General features: G+C 40.5%; 1 protein-coding gene across 2 annotated transcripts in view; it reads right to left on the bottom strand.

The window, feature by feature from the left end:
- OSMR (oncostatin M receptor) overlaps window positions 1-12,528 on the bottom strand; it is a 68,579-nt gene that overhangs the window by 29,135 nt on the left and 26,916 nt on the right. For both annotated transcript variants that reach the window (XM_012807117.2, XM_003792987.3), the window contains exons 5-7: window positions 10,828-11,106; window positions 9,497-9,635; window positions 8,827-8,978 (exon numbers count right to left, since the gene is read on the bottom strand). In XM_012807117.2, the coding sequence (XP_012662571.1) occupies window positions 8,827-8,978; window positions 9,497-9,635; window positions 10,828-11,106 (570 nt within the window). The remainder of the gene's footprint in view (window positions 1-8,826; window positions 8,979-9,496; window positions 9,636-10,827; window positions 11,107-12,528) is intronic.

Here is a 12,528-nt window from a genome sequence, read left to right as displayed (position 1 = left end):
AAAAACCTACGTATCATCCTAAACACCTCTTTCCCTGTTTTAAATTCCTTTTCCTGTACTTCCTTGCACAAGTCCTGTCAACTCTATTCCAAACTATATTCAGAACATCACCTCCTTCTACCAGCTTCTGACCACAGCTGTGATCTAGCCCACCCCTTCACCAGCACCCTGCCCCTCCCTGGCACTCCACACTCCAGCGTGAGTGGCTTTTCCTATAGCAAAAAACACATCATGTCTCTCTCTAATGAAAACCTTTCAGCCCAAATGTCTTACCCAGCCTTACAGCTGTCGTGTGATCCGATCACTGCCCACAACTCCAGGAAAGACTTTTCTCATAGGAAAGACTCAAGGACACTCTTTCTTCCCTTCAAAGAAAAAGCAAAATTTGTTTCCATCCCATGACCTTTTCCAATACTCTTCCCCCAGATTCTTCTGGGACTTGGGACAGGGCCATTCATGGGGACTGATGGGAAGCAGAGGCCCAACCCTCTTCTTTAAGTCCTTGTCTCTTGCTGAGGCATCCAAGAAATGCAGAAAAAGGGAAAAAGGAAGAGTGGATGTGAACACTTCTCATCCTCTAGGAAGCAGCAGCCCAGACTGTCTACCTCATTACTTGAATTTTATCTTCCTCAGGAGACTTAGTCTTTGACAATAGTTTATGTGCCTGATGGCATGTTCAGCATATGGCTGCACTCCCACTCTCCCACAAGCCCCACCCCCACATCAGCATGCAGGGGTTACTCCACTGTTGATGCCCAGTGTTTACACTCCTAGAGGCTGAAGTGATGAGTCACTGAAATCAAAACACGTGTAGGAGTTAAGAAGGTAAAAGGAGAAAGGAAGAGCATTCCAGGAAAAGTGAAAACCATGTATAAAGATTCTGCATCACCATAAATTGTGACAAACTTGCAGGACAGACAGAAGGCATGTAGCCTTATGCTGGGAGGACAAGGGACAGCTGGCAAGGGTGGCTGACCGGTACAGGACCATGTGGGTCACATTAAGCACTGTCATCTGTATCTTTAAAAATGTCTCATTGATTCTGAAGTAAGGAAGCAAGGAGTGTTATGATCAAGTTTGATTGTGAGATGATCACCTTTGCTGAGGTGTAGAGAATATCAATTACTGGTAGATCTGGTAAGAAACTCTATCTATGGTCCAAGGAACCATACATACAAGTCAAGAAGAATGGTGCAGATGGGAAGAAGTGGGGAAGTTTAAAAAATGTTTAGGAGAGAAAAACAAATAGCAATTACAGATGGCAGGGGTGTAAGTAATAAAAGAGAAAAGTACAAAGGACAGTTCCCAAGTCACTGACTTGCAGTAGATTGATTACAGGTCATGCCACCCACAGAGATATGGACACACTTGAAGAGGCCCAAATGTGAGAAGGCAGCAATATCATGAGTTCAGTTTTGAGAGAGTTGGTAGGAAATGTATTTGAGATTTTCCAGTGGTGGAGATATCAGGGACATATTGGATACAAGGGATCTACAGCTGAGAAAAGAGTTGTCACCTGTGTATAGGAAGATACCGAAGCCACGAGCACAGATGAGGTTGCCCAAAGAAAATATGCCAAGTCAGTAGGAAAGAAAGCTTAGGGTCAACCAAGGCTCATGGTACTTCAAATCTTGATATCTGAACAGAGAACAAAGCAAACAGAGAAGCAGCAGCAGGAGAGGTAAGACTACAGCTAGAACAGTGAGGCCTTATCTAGAAGGAAAGCCTAGTTGGGGTGTGAGAATCAAAAGGTCAGCTCTCTGTTCAGGATAAGGAAGCAGGGCTAAATTATGCCTGCAGGGACTCTGCTCTAGTCAAAAGGCTTTAGGTATGATATAAAATAAAGGTCCTGTCTGATCAACACAAATGCCAACCTCAGAAGACGACAGGGAGGTAAGACAAGCAGAGCTACTCCTACATTGCTAAACAAGGTCAGGACAATGGCTCCCTTCCCCATAAACAATGGAGAAAAAGCTATACACAAAGATTCAGAAGAAACTGAGGAATTCTGCCCACCCCCCTGCTCCGCCTCCCCACATTCCAGGGGAAACTCAGTCCCAGTGCTCCTAGAAGTGAGATTACTGGAAGAACAGAAGCTGTCTAAGGAAAGCAGACGAAACCAGGTGGCCTGGAGAAGCCTAACGCTTCCCTGCCCTCTCTCCCAACGCCTGTGTCTGTAGATTGCAATCTAACCTCATAGTGCTTCCACGGCTGAGGGTAAAACCCTGACCTGAAGCGTCCTTCAGTACAATCTTAGTAGGGGTTTTCATAGAATTTGATAAATAAATTCTTAGATTTATACAGAAAAGTATAGTACCAAGAATAATAAGGATATGCTGAAAACAAACAGGGAGACTTATCCTACTTAATATCAAGACTCATCTGAAACTTTTAAATTAAGTTAGTGTTACACTAGTGCAGGAACACACAAACTGACCAATGGAATTAAGAGTCTAGAATTCCAGTACCATGCTGTTTTGGTCACTATGGATTTATAGTATAGTCTGAGGTCTGGTAACGTGATTCTTCCTGCTTTATTTTTATTTCTGAGTAATGTCATGGCCTACAGATATATGAAAAAATGCTCACCATCCTTAATCATCAGAGAAATGCAAATTAAAACTACTTTGAGATATCACCTAACTCCAGTAAGTTCAGCTCATATCACAAAATCCCAAACCAGAGATGTTGGCGTGAATGGATGTAGAGAAAAGGGAACACTACTACACTGCTGGTGGGAATGCAGACTAATTCGTTCCTTTTGGAAAGACATCTGGAGAACACTTAGAGAACTAAAAATAGACCTGCCATTTGATCCTACAATTCCTTTATTAGGTATATATCCAGAAAACCAAAAATCACATTACAACAAAGATGTTTGTATCAGAATTTTTATTGCAGCCCAATTCATAATTGCTAGGTCATGGAAGAAGCCCAAGTGTCCATCGATCCAAGAATGGATCAATAAACTGTGGTATATGTAAACCATGGAATATTATGCAGCCCTAAAGAAAGATGGAGACTTTACCTCCTTCATGTTCACATGGATGGAGCTAGAAAACGTTCTTCTTAGTAAAGTATCTCAAGAATGGAAGAAAAAGAATCCAATGTACACAGCCCTATTATAAAACTAATTTATAGCTTTCATATGAATAACTTTCATATTCTAATTATAGCCTTAGAATACGGGGAGGGAGAGGAGAGGATAGGTAGGTGGATGGGTGGAGGGAGGGTGATTGTTGGGGTCTCTATGGTTTATCTGACAAGGGTACAAATGAATCTTTCTAAAAGCAGAGTATGAATGTCTTAATAACTAAGAAAATGACAAGAAGGCTATGTTAACCACTTTGATGAAAATATTTCAAATCGTATATAAAAACACCACACTGTACCTCATGATTGCATTAATGTACACAGCTATCATTTAATAAACAAAAAGTCTAGAATTCCATTATGCTTTTATAATCGTGAAAGAGTGGAAATGTCGAGTCAGTAGGAAAAGAAAGCTTGTTAATAAGTAGACACAGAACAAGGGTTACTGATCAGAAAAATTTAGTGTCACATCCCTACCTCACTTAATACATTTAAGTTAAAATCAGTGGGTCTGTGATTCAATTGCCTTTTTAAAAACTTAAAAATTCTCAGTAGAAAATTATAGGAGACTTTAAGCATCAAGATCAAAGAAACGATGACAAATCTCCCAACAAAAAAATGCCCTGGTCTGGATGGTTTCACACCAGAACTCGATCAAACCCTCAAAGAGCTTATTCCCATACTGCAGAAATTGTTCCAAAAAATTGAGGAGGAAGGAATCTTCCCCAACAGGTTCTATGAAGCAAACATCACCCTGATAGCAAAACCAGGAAAAGACCCAACTAAAAAGGAGAATTTCAGAACAATTTCACTAATGAATACAGATGCAAAAATTCTCAACAAAATCCTAGCCAATACATTACAGCTTATCATCAAAAAAGTCATACATCATGATCAAATAGGCTTCATTCCAGGGATGCAAGGCTGGTTTAATATATGCAAATCCATAAACATTATTCACAGTATCAACAGAAGCAAAAACAAAGCCCATGTGATCCTCTCAATAGATGCAGAAAAAGCATTTGATAAAATCTAGCATCCTTTTCTAATTAGAACACTGAAGAGTTTAGGTATAGGTGGCACATTTCTTAAACCAATTGAAGCTATCTATGACAAACCCACAGCTAATATTTTACTGAGTGGAGTAAAACTGAAAGCTTTTCCACTTAGAACTGGAACCAGACAAGGTTGTCCTCTGTCACCATTACTATTCAACATGGTGTTGGAAGTTCTAGCCAGTACAATTAGGGAAGACAGGAAAATGAAGGGCATCCAAATGGGAGCAGAGGAGGTCAAACTCTCCCTCTTTGCTGATGATATGATCTTATACTTAGAGAACCCCAAAGACTCAACCACAAGACTCCTGGAAATCATCAAAAAATATAGTAATATCTCAGGATATAAATTCAATATCCACAAGTTGGTAGCCTTTGTATACGTTAATAACAGCCAAGATGAGAGGCTAATTAAGGACACAACTCCCTTCACCATGGCCCCAAAGAAAATGAAATACCTAGGAATATACCTAACAAAAGAGGCAAAGGACCTCTATAAAGAAAATTATGAAACCCTAAGAAAGGAAATAGTAGAGGACTTTAACAATGGAAGAACATACCATGCTCTTGGCTGGGAAGAATCAACATTGTTAAAACGTCTATACTTCCCAAAGCAATCTACCAATTCAACACCATCCCTATTAAAATACCAACATCCTGTTTTCAAGACTTGGAAAAAATGATTCTATATTTTGTATGGAACCAGAAAAAACCCCGCATAGCTAAGGCAGTTCTTAGTAATAAAAACAAAGCCAGGAGCATCACCACATCAGATTTTAGGCTGTACTACAAGGCCACAGTGGTCAAGATAGCATGGTACTGGCACAAAAATAGAGACATAGACATTTGGAATCAAATAGAAAACTGAGAAATGAAACCAACAACTTACAACCTCCTAATCTTTGATAAACCAAACAAGAACTGGAGGAAAGACTCCCTATCCAGGGGTCCTCAAACTTTTTAAACAGGAGGCCAGTTCACTGTCCCTCAGACTGGACTGAGGGCCGGACTGCGGGCCCCGGAACGAGTCGGCTGCTAAGCAGGACAGGCAGTGGCAAAAACACCCAGCAGGCCAGCTAAATGTCCTAGGAGGGCTGCGTGTGGCCACCATAGTTTGAGGACACCTGAGTGGTGCTGGGAGAACTGCATATCCACTAAAAGACTGAAACTGGACCCGCACCTTTCTCCACTCACAAAAATTGATTCAAGATGGATAAAGGACTTAAATTTAAGGCATGGAATGATAAAAATCCTCAAAGAAAACATAGGAAAAACACTGGAAGATATCGGCCTGGGGGAAGACATTATGAAGACGACTGCCATGACAATAGCAACAACAACAAAAATAAACAAATGGAACTTAATTAACCTGAAAAGCTTCTGTACAGCTAAGGAGACAACAATCAAAGCAAATAGACAACCTACACAATGGGAAAGGATATTTGCATATTTTGAATCAGACAAAAGCTTAATAACTAGGATCTATAGAGAACTCAAATTAATCCACATGAAAAAAGGCAACAATGCCATACATTGATGGGGACAGATGAACAGAACCTTCTCTAAAGAAGACAGATGAATGGCTAGCAAACATGAAGAAATGCTCACTGTCCCTAATTATTAGAGAAATGCAAATTAAAACCACCCTGAGATATGATCTAACCTCAGCGAGAATGGCCCTTATCACAAAACTTCAAAACTGCAGATGCTGGCGTAGATGTGGAGAGAACAGAACACCTTTACACTGCTGGCGGGACTGCAAACTAATACAACCTTTTTTGGAAGGAAGTATGGAGAAACCTCAAAGAACTCAACCTAGACCTCCTGTTTGATCCTGCAATCCCATTACTGAGCATCTATCTAAAAGGAAAAAATATATATTATAAAGACACTTGTACCTACTAGACTGTTTATCACACCTCAGTTTACAATGGCCAAAATGTGGAAACAGCCTAAATGTCCCTCAACCCAGGAATGGATTGGCAAGCTGTGGTATATGTATACCATGGAATACTATTCAGCCATTAAACAAGTGGAGATTTTGCAGTATTTGTATTAACCTGGATGGAAGTGGAACATATTATTCTTAGTGAAGCATCACAGGAATGGAGAAGCATGAATCCCATGTATTTAACTTTGATATGAGGACAGTTAATGACAATTAATGACAGTGAGAAGTAAGGGAAGGGGAGAGTAGAGAGAGAGAGAAAGAGGGAGGGGTGGGGGAAAGGAAAATTAAAAAAAAATAGTGACTAACTCTCACATAGGTTGGATTTAATTTTGACCAAGTACATTATTTGAACAATAACTTCTAATTCAACTTGTTAATATGTTGTTTAGGATACTGCATCTACATTATAAGTGAAATATGTCTGTAATTTCCCTTTACAATAATATATTTTTCCAATTTTGATATCAGGTATATCCAGATGAAGTAGAATGAATTTGAAGGATTTCTTCTTTTTCTATTGTCTATATGATTTGGCATGATCTGTTTTTTGAAATTATCTTCTATTTTCATTTACAAATATTAGTTGTCTATTTTTTGAGACTTTGGAAAAAAATGAGTATTCCCAGAAATAATTCTCCTCACTATTTAGAGGTCTTTTTTTGGGGGGGGGTTCTCTCTTACTATCAGAAGTTTCCATAATTCCAGTAGCTGGCATTTTATGTGGTTTCTTTGTTTTCTTGCTAGAATTTTACCTTTTCATAATTTCAAATTTAATTGTATCTGGGATTGAGGCCAAACTTCGTAAATTATGAAATATGTATTGTTCTTTTTGATCATCCTAGCTGATGTTATGATGTGCTTCCCAGATTCTCACAAATCCCCCAACCCTTTTGCAACTGAAGCACTCTGTCCCTCATCTACCCGGACTATTGGTAGTTGGCTACTATCTGCTGAGTTCTTCTCTGGAAATTGCCCCTGGCTAAAGAGAGTCCTCTCATTCAAGATTCATGTTTGTGGGGTGGTAGATATCCAAAGACTGGCCGTTGCCTCAATTCAGACATCTTTGTGGGGCTTTCCCAACTTCAGAGGTTCCTCAAGGGATCAACTGAGATATTTATCGGGACTTCAATAGAGTTCAACTTCTTGCTCTGTCTATCCCGCTTCACTCTCCCTCTCTCGCCGGTCCTCATATAGACAGCACTGCCCAATAAATACACCTCCTGCTTGTATATTTCTATCACAGAGTCTGCTTCCCAGGAAACCTACACTGCATTGTTACCACTGTATGTTATTGAATGTATATAATATTTTGCACGGAAAATATATTCCATTATCCTTGTACTTAGACATAAAAATTAACTCATGTAATAAAATTTGTCATTTGTTTCAATAGAAGGAAAGAAAATTATAGGAGACTATCCTTCTTATCTTGGGGTAGGGAATTCTTTCTTTAAAAGATTTTGGTATAATTGTCTATATTAAAATTGGTAAAATATATAAAACAAAGTGTGTTACAAACTGTGAGAAGACATTAGTAATATAGATAGAAATAAATAACAAAAAAGTATTGGGAATATATAAATAACTTCTACCAAAATAAAAAGCATAAGAAATCCACAACATGAGCAAGCTTTTCATAAAAGAAAACGGTGTGGGCAAGATCTAAGAAGAGATTCAACCTCAGGGATGTACAGATTAAGACCATCATGGAATTCCATTTCAAAGACATTTAATTGGCCAAAATGAAGAGTGTGCTGATACCAATTTGGAGAGAATATATGAATCCACAGGGTGGGAGTATAACTGGCACAATCACTTTGGAAAATAATTGGACCTTATTTCATAAGCTGAACATTGACATATTCTATGTCTCTACCAATTCTACTCTTAGGTACAAGAAAAACAATCATAGCTGTGCACTGCACACATGTATGGGGGGGACAAAAAATGTATACACATTTTAAGAAAGGAACAAATTATATTAAAATTGTAATACTCAAGTCAAATTTGACTTCTGCAATTATAAGAGGTGCTTAAACATGACTTGTACTCTTCTTTTGTTATCCGTATGTATTGAGTATTATAATTTTAATAGAATTTTTTCCTGTCTTAGAATGTATTTATATATTTTTCATACCTTCTGCATAAAAATATATGCCAAACACATGTATAAAAATGCTTTTCATCCAGAAGCAAAAGCCTTGATATAACCTGCAAATCCATCAAAAGAGTTGTATGAATAAAACATTGACTGTTTACACAATGAAATTCTATACAGTAGTAAAAACAAAAGAACTATAGTAACACTCAACTGTGTGCAAATCTTAGCAGTTTAATATTATACAAAAATTATTACATAAAGCTTGATGCCCTTTACATTCATTAAAAGTAAAGAAAATAAAAATTTGTTTTTCGAGTTCTACAAGAAATAAGAATACACACACAATTTAAAGAGATAATCATCTGAGGAGCAAGCGGGGAGCAAGGTGAGATGAGACTTGAAATAAGTTATCATCAGAGGCCTAGTTTTGAAGTTGGGTAGTAAGGTTGTTGGTGCTCATGATACTATCAAGGCAAACAATAGCAGATTCACGTACCCATGGGCAGTGTGGCATGAACAGTATGTGTAAGTTCTAACTCACACTTAAGGAAATGAGTAAGATCTACTGTATAGTGTGTCAAAGACGCATCAGTGGCCACAGTGGGGAGTGACACCTCTATGCTCACCTCGATCAGTCAGGTTAAAAAGCAGATTGACACTTCTCTTCCTCAAGTAATTTTCAGCTGTGAGTGTGAAGTTATACATTGCTTGAGAGTCTTGCGATATTGGCCAGTTGCACCAGTTTTTCTCTTTACAAAGTTTCTTTTTCCCAGAAAACCTTAAACAACAAAACAATATAATTACAGGGTTTACATTCTCATCAAAGCAGATGCATCCCTTATCCCTTGGTGACTTTCACACTATGGTCCACCTATTTGCATTGATCCATCACCAGCAAGTAAGCAATAAGGGAAATACTGTTTCAACAGATTTGATACATGGGATTAAATGTGTAATCAGTCACTGACGACTCCTCATGGGTGGGGAGAACACCTCCTAATTTACTTGGAATATTCTTAAAAAGTGAGAGATTAGGTAGACCTAGATTGTCAGATGGGGCAATTTTCATATCTAGATACACCATTAACTATCTTATTCTTATGCTAAATATTCCTTTGACAGTACCCTCAGGTAGAAAATATTACACATTGTGACCACTTCTTCTTGACCTTGGCAAGTGGTTTCAAAATATATGTTCAAATTTCCTGCAACACAAAGTGTAGCTTTTGTGATGCTGTCACAAGTACTCTTAAATAAGGAAGAATCCGTCAGTAATGCAACCCCAAACTAACTTACGATTCAAATAAAGTGTAGTAGCTTTGGGAACGTTGTTTAGACCAAGCCAAGGTAGTGTCCACCCCAGGATCCCAAGTACAGCTCAAAGTCTTCAAGTCCTGAGTTTCACAAGAGAAGTTCTTGGGTTCCTCGAGTACTTCTGTCCATACAAAAACAAACACAGACTAAAGACCCAGCTAAAATCTCTACTGAAAGACAAATCAATCACACAGAAGTTGGGCTCTGAAGTACTGAGTTTCTCTGAATGATGAAGATCTCACTGAGCTGAGAGCCCCCCAAAGCTCCCAAAGCCACTTCTCAGGTGCTTCTTCTTCCACCCCTTCTTCTTGTCATGAGTTCCTGGGACACCACAGGGATGAGTGGCCAGGGATGTTCATGTGGCTGACACTGTCTGCATTTGGCAAAGCTGTAACCCCAGTGTGGGCCCAGGGCCAAGGCTGACAGAAAGCCCAGGGGATGTGAGAGAGCCAGACTCTGTGAGCTGCTAAACTCAGCAGCCCAGACCTGAGTATCCCAAGGAATGGCACCCGTTAAGTCTCTGGAGTCACTGCTATCCTTGGTGACCACACTCAGGGGCACAGGAGAACCAAGCATCCAGGAGATTGGAAAGCTCTCTGGCAGGGGAAGTGGGGAGGGAGAAGTCATAGGAATGGCCCTACTGTGCGAGGAGGGTAACCTCAAGACAAAACACAGCAAGTCCCTGTGTGAGCACACAGACTGGCATCAAGATGAAAACGTTCCCACTCTAACGAGGTCTCCACTGGAGCCACACGATTAAACACAGTAGCAGCCTCTGGTTCCTGATCTCCTACTCCATCCAACTATTGCAGGCCGGGGACAGCCCTCGTTCGTTAATCCTCATAATCGCCATCATCCTCCCCATTTCACAGAGGAGGAATGGTTTAGAGAAGCTGAGAAATTTGGTCAAGATGACACTCCCAGCCAGGGAAAGAAAGTTTGCACCCAGAGCTTCCAGATCACAACCTCCCTGTCTTTCCGTGGTGGCCCAACCTGCTGCCTCTCCCTCCCTCTGTGAGCCTGTGGCAATGCCAGAGTGGCTGAGGCAAAGCAGGATATTTTCCCCGCAGCCCAGGTCGTGACCTGAACTCTCTCTCTGGTGTCTAGGAATATCCTTGTCAGTAAGGCCGGGAAAACAGCAGGAAATCCTGCAAGTATTGCTTCTGGATATCATTCCAGAGCCTCTCCTGGAAGTCTTGGGAAACAAAAGAAAACCAAGACCATGTGTGGCAATGTTTATCTTGCAGTAAAGGAGATTCAATCTATTCTATAGGAATTGGGAAGAGAGGGCCACACAGAATTTGCATACTTACTTGAGACAAACAGAACAGTGCCACCATTGATGGTATTTCTTCGGTGATCCACACAATAGATATTTGTCCCTCTTTCCCTAACAAAAGGAACATTTTTCAACTTGAATGTGGATACATGTGGATCAAGTTGTTCTCCATGAATCTGTTCACCATCCAAATAACAGGATATGTTATTTTGAATGTTCCCCGAAATGTAACAAATGGTGACATCAGAGCCTTCTTCTACCAGCTTATCTTTAGGGAAAATGAACAATGTATCCTGTTCAAAAGAATCTTGTACTGCAAGACAAAAAAAAAAAAAAAGACAGCTGAATTAGACTCTAACTCAAAATTTGAGCCAGAGCACCCACCTCACCCTCAGTGGACAACTTTAGCTTTTTCTACCTTCCAGAGAACAAACAGCAATCTAAATTTCTCCATCAAACCCCTGACCTTTGGTGCGTGCAAAACAGTCCTTTCTACTATCGCTCCTGTTGTTCTGCTAATCCCACTGCTGCGGCCCTTACTGCCCCTGCCAAAGACAACACCGCTATCACTGGCACTGCTGATTACTGTGGTATCATTACTGCAGCAGCAGTAGCTAGTCTCTAAGGAGCCCAGCTGCATGGGAGGCCCTGCGTTAAGTGCCTACGTACATTACCTCATGTCATCCTTACTGCCTTACAACAGAGCAGGTAGGACTGAGCAGAAGTTCACTCAGCTAGTAAGTGGCAAAGCCATGTTTAGACCAGCCGGGTCCACCCAGCTTCAAATCCACACATCCCTTTGGATTGTACTGGAGATCACATCTCTTCCCACCTTCTCAGAAATGTCAGTCACTCAGATATCATCTCCTTTCGCTCCAGACTGTCCTCTTGCAGGGCCCATGGGCTTATTAAAATCCTCAGGGCTCTCCCTTCCTATGGAAACTCACCGACGTCCCGTGGCTCCCTCCTGGCACCCTCTCTGGCCTGGGCTCCAAAAGGAGCTGACGGTGCTCACTGCTAAAATTCAATACCCCCACTCACACCCCAGCCGCCTGCAGTCTAGCTGCTGGCCACTGCGCAACTGGGTGCCCTGCATATGGGACACCGGATTTGTTTTTAAGGCCATCAGATGATTCTACTTTGCAACCATGGTTGAGAATCCGTGCTTTGGGAGTTGGTAATAATCAGGTTTTCCCTTTATTCTTAAGTTACTTTTGAGGTTACAGTTTGGGGAAACATAGTCCACTTTATGAAACCTGTTTATAATGTGGTTCTTTTCTTTCTCTTACTGTCTTTTTTATGGCTCCTTTTTTTTCCTGTATAGGTAGTTTCTGAGTTGCAAGCATCCAACTGATGTACAGGTCACATTTACAATCAGGGCTATTACAGGTAATAGGTAAATGTGCCTGTTACAACTTACATGCGAGTTCAACTTAAAAACAGACCCTACAGAACCAATCTTGTCCATGACCTGTGTCCCTCTTTTGGTGGTGGGGTATAATAGTTAAGCACATGGCCTCTGGAGCCAGGCTGCCCTGGCTGGAATTCCAGCTCTACCACCGAATAGCCTGATGACCTCACATGCGTCCTTGCATCTCTTGGTGCCCCCATTTCTTCATCTATGAAGTAAGAGTAACAGTGCTACATATTTCACAGGGCTGACATAAAGACTAAACTAATACGGGTTATACTCAAAACGGCGACTAGAACGTAAATTTCATTCTATTATTTTTTT

Source organism: Otolemur garnettii, unplaced genomic scaffold (assembly GCF_000181295.1).
Source record: "Otolemur garnettii isolate 467f Iridium unplaced genomic scaffold, OtoGar3 scaffold00063, whole genome shotgun sequence".
NCBI classification, from domain to species: Eukaryota; Metazoa; Chordata; class Mammalia; order Primates; family Galagidae; genus Otolemur; species Otolemur garnettii.
The sequence above is the reverse complement of the archived record's forward strand: the minus strand, read 5'-3'. Positions and strand labels throughout refer to the sequence as shown.